The sequence below is a fragment of the Oryza brachyantha genome, chromosome 1 (genome assembly GCF_000231095.2).
Source record: "Oryza brachyantha chromosome 1, ObraRS2, whole genome shotgun sequence".
In the NCBI taxonomy this organism is placed as follows: domain Eukaryota; kingdom Viridiplantae; phylum Streptophyta; class Magnoliopsida; order Poales; family Poaceae; genus Oryza; species Oryza brachyantha.
In genome coordinates, this window is record NC_023163.2 from 27,457,229 (window position 1) to 27,482,498 (window position 25,270).

At 43.7% G+C, this 25,270-nt stretch overlaps 5 protein-coding genes and 1 long non-coding RNA gene across 6 annotated transcripts; 3 read left to right on the forward strand and 3 right to left on the reverse strand.

The window, feature by feature from the left end:
• Nucleotides 1-312: 312 nt before the first annotated feature.
• On the reverse strand, nucleotides 313-2,001 carry LOC102699546 (protein CANDIDATE G-PROTEIN COUPLED RECEPTOR 7-like). The gene has a single exon (XM_006644911.3). The coding sequence runs from the start codon at nucleotides 1,925-1,927 to the stop codon at nucleotides 584-586; it is 1,344 nt and encodes a 447-aa protein (XP_006644974.1). The 5' UTR covers nucleotides 1,928-2,001; the 3' UTR covers nucleotides 313-583.
• Nucleotides 2,002-4,822: 2,821 nt separating this feature from the next.
• On the reverse strand, nucleotides 4,823-6,843 carry LOC121056740. The gene is made up of 3 exons (XR_005813490.1): nucleotides 6,656-6,843; nucleotides 6,300-6,521; nucleotides 4,823-6,152 (listed from the first exon to the last, which is right to left on the reverse strand). It is a non-coding gene; the product is annotated as an uncharacterized LOC121056740 (long non-coding RNA).
• A 2,388-nt stretch (nucleotides 6,844-9,231) lies between these two features.
• On the forward strand, nucleotides 9,232-10,481 carry LOC102708956 (probable membrane-associated kinase regulator 4). The gene has a single exon (XM_006646398.2). It carries the CDS (start codon nucleotides 9,232-9,234, stop codon nucleotides 10,324-10,326), a length of 1,095 nt encoding a protein of 364 aa, XP_006646461.1. The 3' UTR covers nucleotides 10,327-10,481.
• A 2,932-nt stretch (nucleotides 10,482-13,413) lies between these two features.
• On the reverse strand, nucleotides 13,414-16,841 carry LOC102709238 (ankyrin repeat-containing protein NPR4). The gene is made up of 4 exons (XM_040520097.1): nucleotides 16,632-16,841; nucleotides 16,146-16,544; nucleotides 14,998-15,410; nucleotides 13,414-14,541 (listed from the first exon to the last, which is right to left on the reverse strand). Exons 1-4 carry the CDS (start codon nucleotides 16,651-16,653, stop codon nucleotides 13,708-13,710), a joined length of 1,668 nt encoding a protein of 555 aa, XP_040376031.1. The 5' UTR covers nucleotides 16,654-16,841; the 3' UTR covers nucleotides 13,414-13,707.
• A 3,741-nt stretch (nucleotides 16,842-20,582) lies between these two features.
• On the forward strand, nucleotides 20,583-22,244 carry LOC102699823 (pectate lyase 4-like). Its single transcript, XM_015834848.2, has 4 exons — nucleotides 20,583-20,772; nucleotides 20,856-21,418; nucleotides 21,541-21,612; nucleotides 21,716-22,244. Exons 1-4 carry the CDS (start codon nucleotides 20,583-20,585, stop codon nucleotides 21,995-21,997), a joined length of 1,107 nt encoding a protein of 368 aa, XP_015690334.2. The 3' UTR covers nucleotides 21,998-22,244.
• Nucleotides 22,245-22,864: 620 nt separating this feature from the next.
• LOC102709523 (caffeoylshikimate esterase-like) lies at nucleotides 22,865-25,231 on the forward strand. The gene is made up of 9 exons (XM_040529342.1): nucleotides 22,865-22,871; nucleotides 22,946-23,010; nucleotides 23,093-23,186; nucleotides 23,285-23,317; nucleotides 23,414-23,560; nucleotides 23,644-23,774; nucleotides 23,923-24,060; nucleotides 24,144-24,242; nucleotides 24,980-25,231. Exons 1-9 carry the CDS (start codon nucleotides 22,865-22,867, stop codon nucleotides 25,229-25,231), a joined length of 966 nt encoding a protein of 321 aa, XP_040385276.1.
• Nucleotides 25,232-25,270: the final 39 nt, after the last annotated feature.

The window sequence follows — 25,270 nt, forward strand, 5'->3', positions numbered from 1 at the left end:
AATTGATGCATGACAAGTTTGCATCAAACATTCAAGTCATCAAGATTGAAGAAGCATGTTGACAGACAATATGCTACTCTAGGCCTTACAAGTGATTTCAACCTATGGCTCTCTTTGGTGCCCAGTCATCCATAAATAACCTAAGCAACCAGATGGTGATACACCAACAAGTGTTGGTGTCCCTTTCTACGTCACATATTCCCAATAACCATCATAACCTAACAAATGAATCTAGGTGAGGAGACATATTTACCAATATCCTCCCAGCAGCAACAAATTTCTTCAGATTGTAAGTAATACAGATCAACCGAGAAGTACGAAGAAGCAAACCTGAGTCTTGGCAAAATAGCAAGAGAGACTAAATGCCCCTACTATGCAACACAAGCAGCCCAATTATCTTTGGACTTATGAACAGCATTTGACGCTAGAAGAAAGTATTGAAAAGAGTGAATATCCCCATAACACATAGACAAATATAGGCTAAATCCTGCATCTGTATAGTATGATCGACATTAATGGAGGAGAAACTGAACAAGTCAGGCTGTATTCTCCATCATGTATCCCCTCACTGGCTCACACCACTCTAGAGCTCAAACTCCTCCTCCTGGAGTGCCAGTTCTGCAGCTTCCTCCTCATCGTCATCAAGAGCAAAGTATTGGTTCCTCTCTGCTGGCCTGAACATGTAGAACATGAACAAGTAGAATGCCACAGTGGCCACCTCCTCTGCGGCAACACTAACCCATCTGTACTTGTAGTTAGTGATTGTCTTCAGAGCATACACAATTATCCTAGTGAAGTACAGGTATCCAATCACAACAACATAGAACTGGCGGAAAAGCGTAAGCTTGGCAAGGGTTCGGGCTGCCTTGCCGTCTGTCTTGGATGACTCCCGCAGCGAACGCATTGACCACACAACAGGGAAGAGCACGGCACAGCAGCAAGCAACATCCACAAACAAGAAGATCTGGTTCCATGTGACCCATCCCTGCAAGAATGGCCCTGTCTCACCGACCACAGCTGCAGCAATGTTAGCTGCAACCTGCAATGGGATCACCACCATGAGCACCTTCTTCTCTTTGTCCTGAAGGAAGGGCTTCAGGAATGACCAGCCGGTCCCAATCAGCGCAATCACCGCAAACAAGATCACACCCTTCACAAGCTGGAACAGATAGAACATCACATCCCACCCATGTGGTGTCCCCGCGGTGCGGATGTAGTGCTGGTCCTCGGCCGCCGAGATGCAGTAGAGCATGCGCGCCACGAGCAGGCCGGTCATGAGGTGGTGGATGCGGTGCGCCGACAGTCGGTTGCGATAGAGGGTAACGTAAAGCCAGATGGCCAAGAACACAAGATAGCAGACCGTGAAGAAGGCGTAGATCGCCGGAACGGGAGCCTGGCCGACGGAGAGGTAGTCCTTGGAGCCGTCCGGGTTGATGTTGTACATGTCGGTGCGGACCTCCATGGTGACGGTCGTCTCTGGCGCACAGTTGGCGAAGAAGAGGCTGTACTCGTCGGGGTGGGTGACGGGGAAGGTCTTGTTGTAGTTGCCGTTGCTGTCGAGGTCGGCGAAGCTGAAGAGCGGCTTGACGTAGGGGCTGGAGAGGACGCATCCCGGGTTGGGGTCGGGGTTGGGGTTCAGATCCGTGGGAGGCGGCTGCTCGTAGATGGCCTCGAAGAGCGCCTCGTCGGAGAGGAGGAAGAACCCGAACTGCGACTGGTCCTGCGTGGCGAGCTTCGAGGAGGTCCTGGCGCCGGAGATGGTGATGGCCACGAAGCCACGGCGGGAGAACCCAAACTTCTCGAAGAGGATGGACGCGCGGGAGTCGTCCTTGAAGGACTCCTGCTTGATCTCCGCCGCCGCGGGACAGAGGAGCACTCCGGCGAAGGCGAGGAGGAGGAGGAGGACGCGCGCGGCGGCGGTGGCCATCGCGGCGAGATCTGGGGGAGATGGGGAGGAGGTCGGAGTCGTGGAGGTGCGCGAATTGGCCAGACGGGTAGGAGGCGGTGACTTTACTAGGAGAGGCTTATGGAGGTAGACGTGGATCTTACGCCCGTTGGATCTGCGTCGCGATTGGTGCTCCTGTGGTGGGGGACTTTGACCGGGGGACTCTTAGCAGCGAAGCATCACGGGGGGTTTCGCGTCGGTTGGAGCGTTGGATGGTGATTGGACGGTGGATATGATTAGTATTATTATATATTACCGGTAAAATTTGGTCATGCTTTTATTGGGCTCTCACGCGGCTCTACGGACTAGCCCAATATATTTCGGCGACCACGCGGATGCATCTGCGTTGAAGGTTCAGGCGTTCAGCTAAAAGCGATTTGGACGAAGAAGATACGTACAGATTCTAGAAGGAAACGGGGTAAGGAACTGATGGCGAAGAGTCGACGGCATGCCGGGCCAAGCAAGGTCTTCGACGTGTTCGAGAAAGCTAAAGTCGCCGTGCTTCGCACAGAGGCCGTGAGATGGACGCACTTGCAGATTGACCATCAGGAACGAAAGGGTGTTTTGCTTATGTGTGTTAGGATTGGAAGCACCAGCAGAGAAGCGCTAGTGGAGACAGAGTGCGTCCTGACAGTGACTTGCCATTCTGATTGCCGTCTTTGTGTGCTCGCAAAATAGTACCCACGCGGTAGCAAGGCGCCAAGGCTGATCGGTACGAGAGATGCAGGAGCAGGCTGAAAATGGTGGGCAGCGGACGCGCCTCCGCGCTCTCTCTCTCTCCCGTCCGTGCAAAACCGTCGTGAGAGATGGTTCCTCTCGTGGCCCGTGGGCATGAGCCACCGGACTCGTCACGCGTATGATGTGAGGCACGGACGAGCGCGACCGACGGCTGGATGGTTGGTTAATCGTACGGTAGCTTTAGGCGTCGCGGGCGTGCGGTCCTGGGCTCCTGGTCTCCTGGATACGCCAGCGCGCTCGACTCGAGATATCGCATGCGTGAGCCGCGCGCCCGGCGGCGAAACCGGTGGGCGGAGTGTGACACCTTTGTCGGAGCGCGCGCGAGGAGGGAGGGAGGGAGTGGGCACACTGTCACCACCACCGCACCACCGACAACGGGGTCACTTCGCGTCGGCGGCTCGGCGCCTGCCCGTGCACCGCGCGCGCTGCCGACCGACGGTCCAGGCAGAAGGCAGCGTGAAAAGAGAGATGGGCTCGGACTGCTCGGTTAGACGGTTAGCGTGAGAAGGGAAGCGGGCGTGGTTGCAGGCAGCTCAGGTATGTCTTATGGGCTTGGGGGATAGGATGGGAGAATTTTTTGAATTTTGAATTTTATTTATTAAATATTTTATAAATTTAATTTTGTATTTTAAAAAATCACAAAACTAACCTCCTACCGTCCTCTAAGAGGACGGAAAGGTGAAGTGGCAAATGGCCGCGAGGGACAGCTGGCAACGGTGGCACGGCGACTTTTTTCATTTTGGTCCTTGGGCAAACTGCAAAAATGTCACATGCGCTTGGGAAATTTTCTATCCGATTGAACCGCGGTTTGATAATATATGTATAATGTATGTACTTATTTAATCATAACTACTATCTTAGCTTAGTCCCCCTCCAGAGATCAAATCCCATAGAAACACATTTTCTCCTATTTTTAACGCCCAAGAAAAAAATTTAAAAAAATTGCTTTGGCGAGGATTCAACCTCTGGTCTCCTAGCAACCACTGAGCCACTAAAGTATTTGTGACTAATTAATTACATACGTTATACATATATGCATCAAACCGCGGTTCAATTCAAAAATTCTCGATTCATTTGAAAAATTCCGAACGTGTACGTCACTTTTGTAGTTTGCCCCTTGCCGCCCTCTGTAAGGATGGAAAGGACCTAAATGAAAAGTTCACCATGTCGCCGTTGCCGGTCGTCCCTCGTGGCCGAGCGGTCATTTGCCACGTCACCTTTCCGCCCTCTTAGAGGGCGACAGGAGGTTAGTTTTATAATTTTTAAAATACAAAATTAAATTTGTAAAAAATTTAATAAATAAAATTCAAAATTCAAAAATTCTTGGGATAGCCTGCACCTGATATCTATATGGGCTGAAAGCACTAAGGACCTCAGTTTGGATGGGCCACCAGCCCATCACCAAAGAGGTATTGGCTAGGTAACGCTAACGCCTTTCAGGCCATGACATACTCTCAGTTCTTGCAGAGCTGCAGATAGAAGTTGTGAAGAAAGCGTCTCGAGTAGTCGAGGTCAGAACACAGAAAAAAGACGTACAGGCCCACTGCTTGACGAGGTATGCCGCCCATGACATTAGAATTTCAGTTGAATGGCAGGAGTGTTTCCTTTTTCTTCCGGGTAAACCTCGGTGGTGTCTTTTGATTGAGATCGTATGTTACTGACCATCACATCATGGGCGCATGTTATTCTTGAGCAATCACATCTCACCATTCGTAGCTTTGCCTTTTTAAGTACTTAAAGCACTAAACAATGCAAAAGAGAGGCCATCTATTAGGCCATTACCAGTGCTTGAGCTGCCGTGAAGGATCCCAAGCCCAGGGCGGATCTAGCACAAAAATCGAATAGGGATATCTTATTAGGATCGTTAGTATGCTTAAATTTTTTATACTTAACTACACATTAGTAATACACTAAATATTAATTTTGAGTGGGGTCCTAGGACCCCACTCCACATAACGTACGTCCGTCCCTGTCCCAAGCACGCCACACGTAGATAAGACCATTCATCCAAGAGTTTCTTCTCTTATAGTATAAGTAGCTTTAAAGGTGACCAAAACTTTATATATGCCAGCCCCCCAAATTTTATATTTTAGCCGTATGTTTTAGCAATACGTATAGAAATCCAAACTTTTACATTAAAGACTCTAAAATACATAAATTAATACAAAATTTATCCTACAATCTCCTCTCTCCTTAACTTTCCCCTCCCATCTCCCTTTCTCGGCTGGTGACGCCCCCTCTCCCTCTTTGGCGTCGTCGTCTCAAATCTGTCACCGATTCCTACTCCTTTGTCGATGGGCCAAGGTAGTGTGGACAGACACAGATCGAGGTGTTAGATCTGCACAGATTGAGGCATTGCCTCCTGCTCAACTCATCCTGACAGTGATGAAGGGCTCTGGATCTAGCTACAAGCTCACCAACCCTTCTTCTTATGTGGATTTGGGCGAGAGCTTGCTGCCCCTTCCCAGCTCAATGGCAATGACCATGGGTAAGCTCCGGATCTCATCTCATCTCCATATTGGCGTATCTCACTCGCCCCCAGGGGCAGATCTACCACCGAGGCTAGGAGGCTTCAGCCCCCCTACCCGATCTGCGTCACTGAAGTCCCCCTTAGCCGTGTACAAAATTTCTGGTATTATTGAAGAGAAGAGAGAGCTAAAAACAATTCTCTTTTGTCCAGCCCCCCTAATATTTTTTTCTGGATCCGCCACTGTCGCCCCCACCCTATTCTCTAGACGTCATCGACGCTTATCTCCTCTCCCCACTCGAGCCCCTTGGACAGTCACGCCTCCCTCCACTGTGTATCTCGAGACTTGTCTCTATAACGTTTGGCATAGATATCACATTCGGTAGAGGGCATGGGGATTCATCTAAAGCCACCCAGTCTCAACCCTCTCTCCACCATAGCATGCCTCCTACATTACGAGTTAAAATCACTGGTCACATAGAAAGCACTATGAATGATCTTACAAGCCCATTTTCAGCCTTCTGGTGCCACACCATCTTTCCTCTTGGATTTGCATGAGTTGTCAATGTTCAATGTATAATTGTCATGTACCCAGTTTGACAGCTATTAGCACTTGGGAACAGTGTTAGTGCTTTTAGAGACAAAGGAAATACCATATAATAATAAATAGCATGAGCTGAAAATCGCACAAAAAAAACACAAGCTGAACGTCTGTAAGTCTGTATGTACTGCTTACAATGCTTTCGCAGAAACAGGAGTGGCGCCTTCAGTGCGAAACAGGTTGTATGGTGCAGGTACCAACCACAAACAGCATAAATTCCGATAAAGAAGTCCTCACAACTGCAACTTTCCCATAAGATAAGCATTTTTTTTCCTTGATAAAGGATGTTTGTTCCATTCGCCTAAAATAGGTTATCTTCCAAACAACTAGTTCAGTCACATCACAGAAAAAATGTCTACAGTAGAAAGGAACCTGGCGTCTTGCGAGTATCACAGTTCGACCTGAGTTTGATAGGTAAAAGAAGTGTTCATTGGCTAGTATTTCTTTCCAAACATTTTTGGCAGTGCGAATCTAGTTATGCACATTAAAGCAGCAAAGACGACTGCTTAGTGCCATATGGAACACGGAGTAATCATTAGGATCAGTACCTGGAGATTTAAGCAGTCAAAATTCTTCACGAACTTTCTGCCTTTAGATGATCAGAGACCCCAGAATTGCTGCAAGATCAGAAGCTTTTTGCTCGGCTCCAAGTTTGGAGAAGCGGCAAAGAACACCTCGAGCTTTGAGAACTTTCAGAGGGCCCTTCTCTCTTCTTAAAGGGCAAAAAAAAAAAATTGAACTCCCACCAAGAAATGTCCGGCAACTATGGCCTGGCATGGGCAAAATACACGCACACAAAGATACAGTTAAAGCACTGCAGCTTGTTAGATTACTGTACAAGGAAAAAGAGAGAACAACTAACTACTCTTATCATAATTTAATCGTTTAGGGTTTATATTGTCACCTCAGGCGCCATGCATTTTCAGGTACAATCATGTCACCGTGTCCGTAAGGAAGGTGGTTATGAAATTTTGCATAGGCGGTTCACCGTTTCTATAATCTTTCCTAGTGCGTACGAATCTGTAGGGGAGCAAACACCAAACAAGAATCTTTTTCAAGTTCCAACCAGCACTAACCAAGTAACAGTGCCGGCAAAATATTCACCTTTAGACCTGCAATTCAGGATATTAACTGTTCAGAGTTGCAGACTTTTCTACTGTGATATTTTGATAAAAACCAATAAGTGGAATTTAGTAGGGTCCTAGGCACTTGATCAACACCTAACCTAATTGACACCCTTTCTAATCAGCACTATCATCTGCAAAGATGCAGGCCTGCTGTTTGTCAATGGGTGTTAGTTTAGATATAATAATGCCTTGCATTAGGGCTGGGGACCTAATGGCATTCTTATTAGATCTTTAAGCCATTTGCAGAACGTTGCTTAGTGCTCAAGCTGGTGCTGTGGGTACTCTGAGGAGATACAAAGAAGGATTCAGAAGAATATCATAAAGTCAAGGGCTTTAATTTAACGGGTTGCAAATGACAACCTGACGAATTTGTATATAGATATGTTCTTTTTTTTACTAGGGAACAAATACCTATTGTTTGCCGAAATCCGCGGGCTGCCAAGCCTTTTTTTACCTCGGAGTTTCTTTAGAGGTGATTCACCCTTATGGCCTTATGTTCAAGAAAGATCTGCATATTAGAAAAGGGACTGAATTACTTCCACAAACAAAAGAGGAACATCAGCATAGATCATAGATTTGAACAAGATAATCAATTGAAATGGCAAAGCTCCTGCCACATTCCTCGAAAAAAAAAGAACAAGATAATCAACCATGTCGACCTTAGGACAAATGCTAGGTGTGACAGATCTATCACATTATTAAGATGAGCTTTTTTACGCTATTTGAAAAGTATATCGGGGTGTAGCATACTTTAAAATGTAAAAATTTAGTACTTTAAGGTATTATGTACCTTAGGTACCAGAACTTTGCATTAATTTTTTTTACCTAAAGATACTTCTCAAAAATGATAAAAAAAATCCACCTAAGATATGGTAAAGAATCCACCGTGTTTAAGAATAACTAAAAACTGTCTCGTTAATAGTAGGAAAAATGATAAACATAATTGATCATGTTGAGTCTAAATTATAATGGTGCAAAGTTGCATGCAAAATACATTTGTATTTATAAAAACGAAGAAACAAACAATCATATAGGAGTAGCAAACTAATTCTAATATTAATCTTCGCACCAAATTGTACGGGAATGTCTGCTAGGTATTAACTATGCACAAAGGACTCGATGAGAGCTAATGCACGCCCAGCGATCAATAATTACAGCAAAGAGACAAAGTTGACAATGGATGCCAGCCCAGGCAGGGAGGGACAGCAGCTGCTTGCCTGCTTGTGAGAATAGGTAGAGAAAATGCCATAAAACAACGTTCTAGCTGCGCACGCCCAGTTTGGACAGACAACTTAAACAAGGGGCCTGAGCTCTTCCACTGATGTCACGCTTCACACTTCCACAGGTTGACATGAAGATGAAATAAACAAATAGCATACTGATCCATGTTTTGAGGGCATGCGTTCGTCCTTCCAAATTTACAATGATAAGCTTGAACAGGAAAGGTCAAGAGCTAATAAGATGTTTTACCTTGGAAGCAAGTTCACTCCAGAAAAACCTTTCAAATCCTTCAAAGGTTTTCCCAAATCAGGTGGTTTTGCTTTGCATGGATAGTTTAGCGGCCCTGCACCTTAGAGCATTCCCAACAGATACTCATTCCATCATCCATCCTGAAAATGGTTGTCTGTTTTTTAATCATGTAATAGTCTTGTAAAGCAAAAACTCGGTAATGTGGTGTTTTTCCTTTCTTCTAATAGTGAACGGCAGAGCTCCTGCCTTTCCCTTGAAATAAAATTAATCCAGGGGCTACCATCAAGCGAGCCAACCATCACAGAACATCTTTCAACACTATCTTGCGTTCTTGCTTGATGGAGTATGAGGTTTCCCCATTGCAGCCATGCATACATTAGCAGGCGGACCAAGCAGTTTGAGGCACCTGCATATCAGAAGGTACCAAGCAATTTGTAAATACTTGGTAAAAGTGCGCATCTCGTTGGCCTAGCTCTTAATGGATACCTTGTAAGCTACATGTTTAAACAAACAAATAGGTTAAGTCATGAGAAGAGAAGCATGCAGTGGAAGGAACGACTAAAATAACCTAATCACCAAATGCACTGCAGCCACAAAATAGGTCAATAATAGAGCACGACAGTAACTAGGCACCATAGTACTGCATTACATATAGCCGTGACAGAAAGAGGATTAGGATGCAAACAAAAGGCAGATCATAGGGGTAAAAGCAGGTCCCTCATAAGTACTAGTATAAGCCAATTAATAAGACTCTTTAGCTACGGGCATCCTGCTTTAAAGCATGCTGAAACTCCTTCCACTTCCTTCCTAAAACACAACCACCATCTTTGCCAAAACCAAACCAGAAACACACTCACCAAACACACAAGGCAAGGCAACAACAATGGCGAGACATGGCCCCCAAAGCCATGACCAACCACTCCAAGAAGAGGACTACATAGACATGGACCTGAGCTCACCTGCGGCAGCACAGGCGGTCACCGCTAGAGCAAGCTTGCTCTGCTACAGCACAGCCATGGCGGCCTCCTCACAAAACTCAAGGGAGTTCGAGTTCCACATGTCAGCTCCGGTTGACAAGTGGGAGCCCATGGCATCACCAGCCGATGAGCTCTTCTACAAGGGGAAGCTACTGCCGCTCCACCTTCCACCACGCATCCAGATGGTGGAGAAGCTGCTCGAGAGTGCAGCTGAGAAGGGACTGCTCTCCGCGAGCACTGCACCAGCAACACCTTACCAGTCGTGCAATGTGTCACCAGCAAATTCATGCTATGTCAGTGGAGAGCTCAATGCAGAGCATTACTTCCACGAATGCACGTCTGCTGGTATTGGAGCTGAGGAGGAGGAGGCGGCCTGTGAGAAGAAGACCTGGTCCAGGAAGCTCAAGTTCATCAGGCATCTCAACCTTGGACTCAAGCTCAAGGCATCAAAAGCTTATCTCAAGACAATATTTGCCACTAAAGGAGGCAATACAGATAGCAAAACTGGCACACCTGCTGCAAATGAGCTCTCTCATGCGCAGTTCAAGTCTTGGAGGAAGAACCCGTTTGGCCAGATCAGAAGCAACAGGTACATATCCTCACCTATCAGCAACAGCCTCGCGCTTGGAGGGAAGCTTAAAGAAGACGAGTTTGGCCACAGGAGATCCTTCTCCAGTGTCATTATCCGGTGCTCGTCATCAACATCAAACAAGACATCCTCTGCGTCAACATCATCATGTTCTTCATCGAATTCATCCTCCTCCATACTGAGCTCAAATGACTCTGGCGTGGGGCCAGTGCTGAGGAGGAGCAGCAGTGCAAGCTCAGAGATGGACAATCCAATCCAGGGCGCAATAGCATACTGCAAAAAGTCGCAGCAACTGGCCTCAGTGAGAAAGAGTGCAAGCGATGCAGGTTTTCGGTTCATGTCATCATCAGCATCACGGATAGCTGCAGAGTCTGAAGATTCAGACGATATAATTGAGATTTGCCGACGATGAAGTGTAAATGTACAAATTTAAACACTTTTGATAATCCTGTACACTTTTGATCTTCAGATACCTGCAGACATGATCTATCTTAAAATATTGTTATTCAGAAAAAAAAATTTAGGTAGTTCGTGTAAGACAAATAGTTTCGAAATTCTAATTCAAATATGTAATCAATAGGTATTAAAGCACTTAGTATGGCTATCTTTTGTTATATAATGACTTGGAGTAATTGTCTAACAGACTAACACGAGAGTGCAGATTTCCCACCAACAAACGAAACTGAGGTATTTTTTTCTCTGATAACTATCACCACTACAGGTGCATGTGCAGTACGCTGCTAATCAAAAGGATAAGTAAAAGATAAACAAACATCACAATTCAGAGAAAATGGAGCAGAATTAACCAAAGATAGCCAATTAATTTTTGGGTGGACCTGGCACTTTATTATGTGTCCTGAGTGGCTGTCTACACATGTTGCCAGTTCCTGATTAGCTCTCTGAAGGTTATATTTCAGATGGATGCCCAAAGAAATCAAGACAACGGAGTTCTTATTCTGCAGCCTGACTGCAGCTTCGAGTATTAAAAATGCGACAAGGGCAGAAAGGGCTAACTTGTGTAAGTAACAATGGGCACAGTGCGCCACTACATTAACTCAAGGGAGTCCACCTTATGCACAACAAGCTTTTCCCACGCCTTGGTATTAATAATTTAATCTGCATCTTGAGCTTTGAACTTCTGAATGATACTATTTCAGGGGTTCCGGATGGCAGTATGGCACTGTCATGGCCCTATGTTAACCAAGGACACATCTGTACTACAGAAAGTACCTTGATTAGAAAATACACAGTACTGGTGGCCGACACACTTAAAACATAAAATGTAAAAGGACAAAATCCCTTTCTTGCTGTATATACATAAAAAAGAAATCCACTGTAGTTCTTATTAGAAACATGACATGCTGATAGGCATATAATGCTCAACTCTAAAGTTGTGAATCATAAGTGGGGAAAGAACCAATTGATTAGGCAACAAAAATAGATGAAGAAGAATGGGAATTATGAAAACAATTGGAAGCAGAAACTTTATGTTCCCACTGATTATTTCCTGGGTATCCTGATCCGGATTGAAAGACAGATTAAGATAGGCTGTTGGGATATTACACTATTTCTTCGAATATGCAGAATAATGATCAGGGATTGATTGTGTACTACAGTTCCATGTTCCATTGATTTTTATTAACACCATCTTAAGTGCTAAAAAAGTATTCATGAGATTACATTGATCATGTAATTGCAATAAGAACAGAAGGTTCAATCAACAAGGTATGCCAAGGACATAAACCAATATACCTGCCACCAGTCAAAGCACAAGTCAAAGGAAATCATCCAATTTGGTCATTCCCACTTGGCATCCAGAGAGCTGCAGCCTGACGGAAAAAAGTCAGCTTCATTTCCGAAGTACTAAATTTGCAACTGGTTTGTTTCTTCATTTAAGCATAAAATAATGATGAAAACTATAGAAGAACAAATCTTCCTTTTATTAAGGAATACAAAAGATCAGGTATCTTCCTTCTAAAAAGAGCGCTCCTTGTTAAAGAATATCATAAATTGAAAGAAAAATATCCACTCAAGGGAATACTGTGTTCCTTGGCAGCTTGGCTTCAAAACAGCACATGTGGTAAATAAATGACCAAGTGAAGACAAATAAACCTTAAACTAAAAGCGTGTGTCGACAAAAGGCTGGGCAGAATTGAAGCCAAAGTTAAGCAGAGTTACCGACCACATTGATGATGTTGAGCTGTGTTAGGATAATAGGCATGTAACACGGCCTACTTTACACCTCCCTGCTTCTGTATAACCCTAACCCATAGTTAGCCAAATGTTTATCAGCACACTGCCTGTAGTTTGCATGACATAAGCTGCACATTTGAGCTAATGTGCTTTTCATGAATTTAAAGTGTTCTAAGATTGCTTCATGACTTGTACTGTCCATTTCCTAATTAGTGAGCAAATCAATTGTGAGTTATTGTGATGAACCAAAACCAGTCTTTGTCCCAGTCCATGTTGTCAACAAGATACAGGCATATCAGAGACCATTTCAGCCCCCCACAATGATGATACCTTTAGGCTTATGCATATGGTTCCCACAGTCCATGTTGTCTAACCGTTCCCTACTATGTACAGAAGAATCATTGCAGCACTATTCTTTTGCTTGATCAAAGATAAAAGATTATATGATTTTTTGTAACTATTTAATAGTGTAAACTATAAAATTAACTACTATAAAATTAAAATCCACTCTATAAAGATGGGTTGATGAACTTCTATATAGAAACTCTTTGAAAAAAAAATCACCATTTAACCGTTCGAAAAGCGTGTGCGCAAAAACCAAGAAATAATTTGGGGCAAAAGAACACAGCTTAGGTAATTTGCTAGAAACCTTGCAGGTCTTAACAGAAAATACGGAAATAGGACAAACATAGGAATAGAATACCATGTCCTCTAGATTCTTATAGGAATTGAAAACATATTAAAGTTCAAAACTATCCTTTGATTTATATACAGGAGAAACACAGGAGGTTAGAGCCATGAGAAGAAGAAATCATGAGGTGACCTCATATTTATTTTCCTCCAAAATCTCTATATGATTACCCAATCCATATAAATTTCAAAGGAAAGGGAAGGAGCAATCCTTTGTTTCAAATATTCTCATAGGACATATTTCCATACAATTGAAATCCTCCAAATTTTCTATGTTTTTCCTACAAATCAAAGGGGGCTAAAAAGGTCCAGAAATACCCTGCTAGTTATGCTAGAATTACAGATTCAACAAAAGACTGGAAAGGACTGGGAATATTAAAAGGCAAAGTTACAGATTTACAGTCACATTATTTAGATCCATAGCAAATTTTCATTTCTGGTCATAATGAATAAATAACCAAAAACTGAGAAAATGGTTCAATAATTTATTAGCAAAAAGGTTTATATTTACAGCATAAAACAGCAGCAAAATAGAATTAAGAAATACATCAAAAGGCAACATTGTAAGAATAAGATGAACAATTGCATAAAGGGATCTAAAACGTGTCAGATTCTGGTGCTACATTGTGACATGAAAGTTGATGAATGCATCACAGACTATAAGTAGGCACAAAAAGAATAACAAAAAAGATATTCTAATATTTCTCAAGAAAGTTGGCAAATGGAACAACTGAAGCTTTGAACAATTGAACGATTGGTATTCCATTTAGTTCTGAGTGGTTTGGTTGATACAGGTAGGAATTGTAAAATCAAGAAATACGTGAGCTATGTTATCTGTTAATGTGTATATCTGTAATTTTCATGTACATACTCAATCCAGAGACAGACCGAATCAAGGATAACCTTTCTCTTACAAGGCATACACTTGGTTAAGCTCTGTCTCTGAGAGCTCGGTATTATCATACCAGGAGCTCGACCCACTTCTTCTTGACATCTTCTCTTTTTTTCTTATCTTCCTTATGCGCTTTGATTTCACCACATAGTATGTCATTGTACCAAGAACACCAGTCATTATGATACCACCTATCAAACTAACCAGGAGAGCTGCCCACTGGAAATGGCGGCCTAGCACAATATAGCAAGAGGCTATGAAAGAAATGGTAGTGCAAACTGATGCCAACCACATAAGCTTGTTGATCACCTCAACAACCTTCCGCTCAGACTTAGTTTCTCCCCTGACAACTGTTATCTGAACTACGACCACCGCCAATGATGTAAAGAGAGCTATGGCATTAAAGATGAAGAAAATCCTAAAGGAGACTGTCTGAACAACAATTGCAACTCCATTGTTGGCATTCCCACCAGGTACAGTGAATATGGCTGCAAAGGCTACCGTAGCAAAAAGTACTGCAACAACAGTTACTGAGTTTGTTGCATTATTGATGCCTTCTCTGTGCAACTTTCTGAGTTCCTTAGCAATTCCATGCACATTTTTGTTTGTCTTTCTCGTCTGTTCCAGCTGTGTGTGGACATCTTTTTTGATCTCCGTCACTGTTTTTCGGAGTTCATCTCGAGGCTGATTCAGCTCCCTGGATCTTAGTGCGCCATGCTGAGTTAAAATATCCTTTATTTCAGAAGATTCCTCACATAGTGGCAAGCCTTCAGCTATATCATAGGCAGTCTTGTGGTCTCTGGTCAGTGCATTGACATGGGTATCTGGTAACCGCAAGAGAACAGCAACTATCTGTAGAAGATAAGAAAAAACAAACTTAAGTCTTAGATTAAGATGTGATTAGTGTGAAATATATCTATTGATACAAAAAGAACTAATGACTATCTATTCTGGTCCACCAAAAAATCATTTAATGCATCCTAAGAAAACTTTGCATTTCATACTAGATAATTTGATCAGCCAGGAGAATAACTTGGTTTTAATAAATTTGATTGGATGATGCCCATACTATTTCCACCTATTTGATTTCATTTAAAGTGCAAATTAATGTTTTCAAAAGAAGAGTAAGTCTTAGTGGATATTTGATCATTCTACTAACTAGGTATAATCACAGTGTAGAGTTCTAGGTCCTTTTAGTATTGCAGTTTTCTTGGCATAAAGTAATCCTTCATAATGGAAGAAAAACTGCCAGTGCAAGGGGGAGACAAAGTTTTCTAAAATGAAGACATCGAACGATATAATAATTACCTCTGCTCGCTTTTTCCTTGTTGCTACATGCAAAGCAGTGTTTCCATTTTTGTCTGGCAGCATTACAATTGCTGGATCAGCATCGACAAGTGCTCTGAGCACATCACAGTTTGTTCCTTTTACAGCCATATGCAAGGCAGTTTGACCTTTCTTGTCATTCCTTCTTGGTAGCTGAGGATCTTTCTCAAGTAATGCTTTAACAATTTCAACGTGCCCTTGTCGAGCAGCAAAATGCAAGGCATTTTTTCCATTATCTTTGGCCATTTCCACCAATCCAAAATCATCTATTTCTAGTAACAACTTGACCACTTCGATATGGCCCCTTGTTGCTGCTGATATAAGAGGAGTAGTATTTGCAGGTCCAAAGGTTTTGGCAAGCAACCTATTGTGAAGTAATATTTCCTGCATAACAGCTGCAAGAAGTGTTTGCTCAGAGGTTTGCAGACTACATAGCTACAAGGGGTAACATCAAGATACAATGATCAAGAGAAAAATACTAATTATACTATCCTAGCTATTCTTATGTATAAAGTGAAAATGAACTGGTGTATAGAATACATTAAAAGGCCAACACACGTTTTACGTGATTATGCACAGTTTCCTGCTACAAAACCAAGATTCAGAAATTCAAGATCACATGTTGCTATCTTAACAATAAAAAACCAGACTAGCATACTCTTTGAATCACACCAGGTTGCACCATGTACACTGAACTCAGAATAAAAGTGAACAAAGTAGGTAACAACTGATATTCATGGACACATAAGAAAAAGATAAGCAATAATCGGTATAGACTTCCAAAAAACCAGCTGATTGAACATGTGCTCGATATGAGTTTGATGCCTAAAAATCATATTGTGCAGGGCAACTACTACTATTATCCCGCAATCTTAGATCCCAGCAATAATTAGTGTTATGAAACACACACTGCTAACTTTTTTAATTGGATTTCCCTCTCTCTACGGAAATGCTAATGGCAGCACAAGTTATATCATAGACTTTTATGATAAGAAATCTCGAAGTTCCGGAATTTACAGAAACTTTTGCATCTAGTCCCTGTTCCGTCAACACGTCAAAACTCCAAATTTTGCCCCACGCCCCCACAGCTAAACATATTTCAACAGAGAACTCTGAATGCGTCATCTCACCATGATGCCCTTCTCTCGCCGCGACGTGCAGCGCATCGTACCCCGACCTGTTCTTCGCGGCGACGCCCTCAGCGTCCAGGTGCCTAAGCAGCTCCATTACCACCTCCAGGTGCCCCCTCTCCGCCGCGGCGACGAGCGGCGTCTCCCCGGCCTCGTTGGGCTCCGCCGCCACAGCCCGACGGACCTCCTCCAGCGCCTCCCTCCCCTCCCCCGTGGCCACGGCCGCCGCGGCCTCGTCCAGCGCGCGGCGCAGCGCCCCGGCGTCCCCTCCGCGGGCAGCCACGTGCAGGTCGGTGTCGTTGTGCCGCCCCGTCACCTGCCGCACGTACCGCCCCCGCTTCCCGCTCCCCGACACCGTCATCACCTTCACCGGCGCCGTCCCGGCCCCTCCTCCGTCCTCTGCCACCAAACAAACCAAATCAGCCCCTCGAGCACGCACACCACACCACACATTCCACAGCTCCAGCAGCGCCCACACACACTCACCTTCATGGATTTCGAGCGACATCGCGACAGAAGCGAAGTGTGGGTGGGGGGATTAGCCCGGCTCACGTCGCGCGGTAGGGTTCCCGAGGTAGGGTTTGGGCGGGCAGCTCTTAAATCGCCGGCGGCGGGCGGCGAGCGAGGAAGGCGCGAGGAAGGAGAGGTGGGCCGGGGGCGGAGGAGGAGAATGGCGAGAAGGTAACGACTCCCCTCTGGGGTGGTAGAAAGCGGAGGAGGTTTTGTTGGGGTTCGGGCGGGCGGAGGAGAAAGCGAGGGGCATGGGGCCCACCTGGCAGTCAGCGAACGAGACGGGGAGCGAGGCTGCGAGGAGGAGTGTGAAGTTGCCCGGTGGCTTCGTCGCCGTCCTTTTTCCTCGTCGAACGTCGACGTCGCGGGGGTCGGAGCTGCTGCTGGAGTGTGATGAGTCCAAGCGGAAGAAGAGAACGGAAGTGGGAGAGGACCGCGCTGCCGTGCGTCACATAAATCTATGGGGATTTAAGGCACGTTCTGTTTTTGGTTCTATCGAATGGTACTAGTCTTGCTAATTGCCGTCGTTCTCAACCTTTGTGCTCAAAAATAACGATGGTTAAACTGCTTGCCTGGTGGGTGGTCACGGATTAGTTATAAAATATAAGCACGGTGGCCCGCGCAGACAGCGCTGCTAACTTTATTATGAAATTTCTTATATAATATTAAATTAAATTATATTGTAAAATATAAATATTAAAGTAGTTTTAAACTCAGACCAAACTTAGATCAAACTTTTATATTTGATGTTCCACGCAAAGTAAAACATTGAATTCTTTTATATTATCTAAATAACATAATAGATCTAAATATAATACTACAACAGATCAAAGTTATACAAAATTTATGTCATAATACCTCTTCTTCCCTCCATCTTCTTCAATCACACATTTCATATATATTACTTATTTGTTATTATCCGCAACATGTTTCACTTTATGTTTACTTATGAAATAAATTAAATAATTTTTAGGCATATGAGATTATTTTTTTTAAGTTTAATCTTGCACGTTATCCTTGTTGAGATCGGACGGCAGCAGTGCCGATTAAAAAAAAGGCGAATTTTTTTCTTATCGGATTCCAAAACATACTATCTTTTCTTTTTTTTATCTCTTATTTTCCTTCGACTGCTCGATAAAAAAAACCTAATCTTTTTTTCCTTGGACGGTAGCAGCACCAATTAAAAAACTGATTTTTTTCCTTTTCCTTGTCAGGTTCCAAAAAAATATTATCTTTTCCTTTTTTTATCTCTTATTTTCCTTCGACTGCTCGATCAAAAAAACCTAATCTTTTTTTCCTTGGACGGTAGCAGCGCCAATTAAAAAAACTGATTTTTTCCTTTTCCTTGTTAGGTTCCAAAAAAATATTATCTTTTTATTTTTATCTCTTATTTTCCTTGTCCGACCAAAAAATCATTATCTTTTCATTTTTTTATTCCAGATAATCCAAAAATCAGGGTTTTTTAATCAAAAAATCACGTTCTATTTTCTATCCTAAAAAAATTTCTTGTCCGATCCAAAAAAATTCACAAAAATTTGGATGTTTCCAAATTGTATTTATAGATAGACTCTTCGCTCAATATCAATTATTCTAAAACATTTAATCTGAGATTTGAATTTTTCTAAACCATATTTACACATGGACTATTTTCTTTATATTCGAGATTGTATTTTTCTAAACTTTATTACACATGGACTTCTTATTATTATTATTATTATTATTATTATTATTATTATTATTATTATTATTATTATTATTAATGGATCTTTTCTTGTCCGATTAAAAACATTACCTTATCTTATTTTTATCTTTTTTTTGGCGTCTAGTATCTTTCCTGCCGTTTCTATGAGTCTGATTCCTATTGATGTACGATTGATTTTGTCCGATTAGCTAGATCTAACAACCAATGCATATATGCAGCTTTTGTCCGATTGATTTTTTTATTTTTTTTCTTATTTTTCTTTGATTAATCACAGAATTTCTAGCCCGTGAGAGTCAACATGGAGGCTTCTTTTTCTATTACTTTAAATATATAATAGATTAGTTCTAGTATTTAAATTTTTATTAAAATATTAATATTTTTCGTACTATTCAGTATTCCACCAATCACTTGTTATTTAAAATTTCTTCAATTTTACCCATGCATATCAATCATCTTCATTCATTCTTCATGTATTAAAGAACTATGTATACTGTCATTTTATTTGACGAAATTGACTTGTATCTATATTTGATTAATCGTCTTACATATAAATTTTGTGTAAACATATAAAATTATAAGTCGTGTTTAAAATATTCTAGTAATAAGTTAAATTATAATAAATTAATTAATAGCTATATAAAATTTTAAATAAGATAAATAATCGATGTAATAATCAACCGTGGTAAACAGAAAAGGCGAAGGGAGTACTAGCCAACCTAGAAAATTATGTGTGTATCCACCGAGCCGGCAATGACATATCGCAGATCAGTACGTTCGTGGCCCATTCAGGATCTCCCTTTGAGTGGGCTTTGTTTGGACGCGATACGGTGTTGGCATGGAAGGAGACAGGAGATGGGCGAGAAAAGGACGACCCGCAACCGGCAATAGGAATATGATGAGGAGGAAGCGATGGGAAGGTACGTGACAGCAACACACCAAAACTTCGCACCGTCGGAGGTGTCTCGACTCGCACGATAATACTGCTTGCGGTTTTTTTATCAAGCAGTGCAGAAAAAGGGGAGGGCGCGTCCGGCCATGGGCGGCACATTTTGGCCTACTAGTGGAAAGCTAGAACGAGTCGTTTAGCCTTTCAGGCAAGAAGTAGGTATATTCTCGCGTGATGTTGTCAACATCAAAATAATCTAACAGCGCAATTGCGCAAAAGCTTATGCTAGGGACAAGTTTAAATTCTCTGATCACTGACGTTTCCGAGCAAAAAAAAAATTACATACTTGACTATCCGTTTAATAATTTTTTAAATACGTAAAAGTATAAGCTATAAATATACATTTAGCTATAAATCCAATCACAGCAATAAATCATAATTACATAATTTTTTAAATAAGATAAATTGTTAACCGTATAAAAAAATAACGGTGATATATATTAAAATTTAGAGTGGTATACATTTTTATTATATTTTTCATGTACATATCTACCCAACCCTAACTTTACAAAATATACATACGCCATGGATGAGGATGCAATTCGCCAATAGATGGCGCAACATGGAACACGTCCTCACCGTGTAGCAGTGGCAGATCTCGCCAGTAAGATTAGAGGTATGAATAAATTAGAATTTAGCTCTCTTCTTATTGATCATTACTATAAATTTTAAGGAGCTATTCGTGTTCGTAAGGCTCTAAGCTTTACCGGGGTAGCACAACGCGCCCCTGCCGTGCAGCACAACGCGCGTGGTTGCGCGGCACCGGCCGACGGTGGGGCCAGGGCAGGCTGGTGCCGCTCAGTGGTAGCGCGACACCACGGATTCGGTGAGAGCATGGTGCCGTCGTGGTGCCCCGTTATAGGAGCATGGTATATGCATTTTTTTAATATTTATTTACTTGTGTATATACTTATAAATCGATGAAAAATGAATATATATTTTATAAAAAAAATCGTTTCCTTGACATGGACAGTAAACATCACGATCGGCATTGAATGAATAGTTTGAAATCCAATGCATGTAACGTCATGCAGACAGTAACGAGCTCGTGCTGGATGTCCGTACGTCATGCAGATAACGCTCTGTTTGACCAATTAATTCCAGGACGGCTTACTGGCTTGTCTGGGCCGGCCCGAAACGCCAGCGCTGCAGCACGAGCGGAAACGGCCCAGATAACAAACTCCAGAGAGTAAACCGAAGCCGTTTCCCCAGTGCGCGCCTCAACAAAATAGCGACGCGAGCCTCCTCACTGTCCCGTCCCGTCCCGTCCCCTGCAGGCATGGAAACTCCTCAACTCGTCGGCCAGCGCGGGGGAGAGCTGCCGGCGGCCGTGGCTGACGCCGCGTTCGTGCCGTACGCCGCCATCGCGGACTCCTCGCTGCGCGCCCTGGCCGGTCAGGCCGAGGGCTTCGGCCGCCACGCCATCGGCGGCCTCCACGGCGACGTCTACCACGTCACGACCCTGGAGGGTACGTACGCACACGAGCCTGCCTGTTCGTCTCAATGCTTCTTCCTCCCTGCATCTAACGTACTGGTGCCCCTCTCTCTCCAGACGACGGGGACGGCTCGCTCCGGGAGGGCTGCCGGAGGCGCGAGCCCCTGTGGATCATCTTCGACGTGTCCGGCACCATCCGCCTCTCGGCGGCGGTGCGGGTGTCGTCGTACAAGACCATCGACGGCCGCGGGCAGCGGGTGGTGCTGTCCGGCAAGGGGCTGCAGCTGCGGGGGTGCGAGCACGTCATCGTCTGCAACCTCGAGGTGGAGGGCGTCCGCGGGCACGACGCCGACGCCGTCCAGATCAAGCCCGGGTCGAGGCACGTCTGGATCGACCGCTGCGGCCTCCGCGACTGCGCCGACGGCCTCCTCGACGTCACCCGCGGCAGCACGGACGTGACCGTGTCCAGGTGCCGCTTCTCGGCGCACGACAAGGCCGTGCTGATCGGGGCCAGCAGCGGCCACGTCGAGGACCGCCGCATCCGGGTCACCGTCCACCACTGCCTCTTCGACGGCACGCGGCAGAGGCACCCGCGCGTCCGCTTCGGCAGGGTGCACCTCTACAACAACTACACGAGGAACTGGGGCATATACGCTGTCTGCGCCAGCGTCGAGTCGCAGGTACCTGACACCCGAAAAAGAAAAGAAACAGATCGAGCTGAAACTTAATTTGGGATGTTCATGTGTGCTGTGATTGTATGGGTTTGACCTGAAAAATTTTGATGACTGCGATACTGCTGCAGATTGTATCCCAGTCCAACATTTACGAGGCAGGGGAGAAGAAGAAGAAAGTTTTCATGCACATGAAAGAACAGGTAATTTGCCTAACCAAATTAATGGAAGATAAACAGGCAGAGCGCGTGTTTTATATAGACGTAGTAGATGATAAAAATGGACTGCATTGGTGACTAAAAACAGGCGGCAGACAGAGATCGGGGTTCAACCGGGCTCATCCGTTCTGAAGGAGACCTGTTCCTAAACGGTGCAGAAGAGTGCACTGCTCATGATTCAGAAGCTGCGGCAGAAGGGCTCTGGGACTTCAAGGTCCAGGATTGCTACCAGTCTTGTTCAGTCCAGCCAGCGTCAATGGCGCTCAAGGAGCTACTGGAGTGCTGCACGGGCTGGCAGCCAGTTCCACTGCCAGAAGACATTTGTCTCGAAGAAAAGACTGATCCTGCTCCTGCTACCACTACCGCTTGACATTTGAACCGCTGTAAAAAAAACTTGCTCCGAATGCTAAGTACTATACAGTCTAAGTACGATGGACCACTTTAAAAAACTTACTCCGAATTATAGGTAATATGCAGCCTAAGTACGATGAATATTGTAAAATGGGACTTCAGGTGTCTGAAACTCTGAATTCTGAAGCTATCGTATAGTATTATATTAATCAAACTTGTGGATCAGATGACTGTCATGCAGTCCTGCTGGAATATATAAAGATCAACATGAGGAATCAACTGATCTGATAGCGCCACCTGATTTTGACCTGCGCACGCAGACATTCATCTGCATGCCTGTTGTTTTTATGGTTTCTAGTGTTCCATTTGCGAGTTGCATATTTAATCCTCTGGTATTAAGGGATCTAGGCCGCGTTCGCTCCACCGGGTAAGACAACTTAATCTTCTCGTTTTTCGCGCACACGCTTACTAAATTGAACTATTAAACGGTATATTTTTTGCAAAAAATTTCTATAGAAAAGTTGTTTTAAAAAATCATATTAATCTATTTTATGTTTTTACATAATTAATAATTAATCAATCATGTACTAATATATTACTATGTTTTCCGAGCCAAATAAGTTAACTTATCCATCTCTCTACCGAATACGGCCTTAGTCTTTTATTTGCACACAGATGTATAAAACCGTTCCGTGTCATTGGCCTGTTTCAGAATGTACAAATATATGTTAAGAAATTAAATCGCTGAGAGTTTACACGTTTGCTTTGTTGTGATATACAAGCGATCACGATATATTTACATAAGCGTAACTGTGTATTACACCAATCGTGTTAAGTTTAGTAGTTTCGAAAGCATTTGAGATACATAGGCACATACGCGATAGACATGGTACGTTCAGGAACATCCTACACCAGTTCACTAGTTCAAATATCCATTTGCGTATTCTGAATCATGATTCACGCTGAGTTCCCAAACTTGATTTTTGTTTTGTTTTGCAGGATCAGTGCAGTGAGGATATCAAGTATGACGAGGTTAGTCATGCTGATCAGCTCTCCCATCATGGTAGGCTTCATAGTTTGATTTCCAGACCTTTCTCTAACTCAATTTCCACAGGAGTTTATTGCGAACTCCCGTGGCGACAAGCTGTTCACTTGCAGATGGACGCCGCAGAAACAAGCGGCAAAAGCTCTGATCTTTATCTGTCATGGTACTACTACTACTAACAGATTCTCTTTTACTGTTCATTCAATTCACACAAGCAATTAGATAATCTAATCTTTTTCACCTTGATTCTTCTTTTGCCAGGAATCGCAGGGGAGTGCAGCATATCGATGAGAGGTATCAATTATTCAACTATCAAGTTCATCCTTTGGTTATTCACTTATTCTTACCTGAGTACCTGATTGTAAGACTAACAACTGCACAAATATTCAGATACCGCCGCTCGGTTGGTGCGAGCCGGATATGCCGTTTACGGGATTGATCATGAAGGCCATGGTAGATCATCTGGCCGGAGATGCTACGTACAAAACTTCAGCGACATCGTCACAGACTGCGCGAGCTATTTCACGAGTATTTGCGGTATGAACTGAACGATATCGTCCTATCGAACACACACAGTTTTGGGGATGGCAAAGCTCTGAATTCATGGCTCCCGGTTTCAGAGAAGCCAGAGAACAGAGAGAAGAAGAGGTTCCTGTACGGCGTCTCCATGGGTGGAAGCGTGGCGCTTCTCCTCCACAGGAAAGATCCAGCCTACTGGGACGGCGCCGTCTTGCTTGCTCCTATGTGCAAGGTCCATTCATGGCGAGATGACTCGACAACAAAGCTCTCTCTCCTCTGAAACCTGTAGAGGTTTTTTTTACTTATAACACGGGCTTGAATTTTCTTTCCAGAATTTTTAAAACGATTCGTGTATGGTTGTTTGCTGTCTCGTACTCCAGATTTCCGATGACATGCGGCCTCACCCTATCGTGGTCAGCGCTCTGAAAATGGTGTGCGCTGTAGCGCCAAGTTGGAGAATCATACCCACCCCAGACATCATCGACAAAGTTTGCAAGGATCCAGAGATGAGAAAGCAGGTATAGCTAACATGTGCTAGTTTGCATGGTCGGAAGAAATGGCAGAATTTACTGAACTTACCTTTGTTGGTATATGCGTTTAGGTTCGTTCAAATCCGTATATATACAGGGGAAATCTCCCACTGAAGACGTGTCATGAACTCCTGATGGTCAGCTTAGACATCGAGAAGAACCTGCATGAGGTGAAATTTACGCGCGCGCGCTCTCTCTCTCTTCCTAATTAGAAGGAACAATTAACAAACGGGCGCTTTTACGGTACCTCCTACCTAGGACGGCAGTAGTGCAGTAGCTAAATTATCACAGTTGATTTTTATGGATACTTTTATCATTTGTTTAAGTAATGGGAGGGTCAAATTAGTCTTTTAAATTAATTGGAGTGAGTTTAGTAGTAAGCCTAACATGCTGTGCGTTAAACACACAAAAAAGGAAAGAAGAAAACGTAAAAAAGAGAACGAAATCAGACGTAGTTGCCGCCGCTCCTGTTTCCTCGATTGATCGTTGCATCCATCCAGCTCAGGCACCGCCTCCATCCACTGCCCGCTCCGCCGCAAGGGCCTTCATCAACCCGGCCAACCTAAACTACATAGAAGAGAAACAAACATACATGCCTTTCATGAACTGTATATTCACAGAAATGTCATGCTTTTTCCTCCAAAATAACCCTACTACTACACCACTACACAATCTAACGAGTATAGCAGAGAAGCATCTCGTTTGTTCGATCTGGTACAATGGATGGTTCACATCTATCCAAAAGTATTCTAAAAAGATCCTAACAAATAATGTATCCTTATTAGAACAGTGTATATGCCATTGCCATGCTTATTTTCTCGGCTCAAGCCGCAATAAAAATCTGTTCGCGCATATGTTCAGCTTTAGAAGCTTCAATCCCTGGAGTTCTAACATTTTCAGTTGACAGGTGACACTGCCGTTCTTGGTCCTGCACGGTGGAGAAGACATCGTGACTGATCCTTCGGTGAGCAAGCTGCTGTACGAGGAAGCATCAAGCAGGGACAAAACCTTCAAGCTCTACCCTGGGATGTGGCATGCTCTGACGGCTGAGCTTCCTGACGACGTCGAGCATGTCTATTCTGATATCATCTCCTGGATGGACGAAAGGGCGGAATGCACAACCGTTGTTTCAGAAATGAGCGGCACGCCAAGTGCCTGATCAAACATGTCAATCTCGTGCCACACCATTTGCTGATAG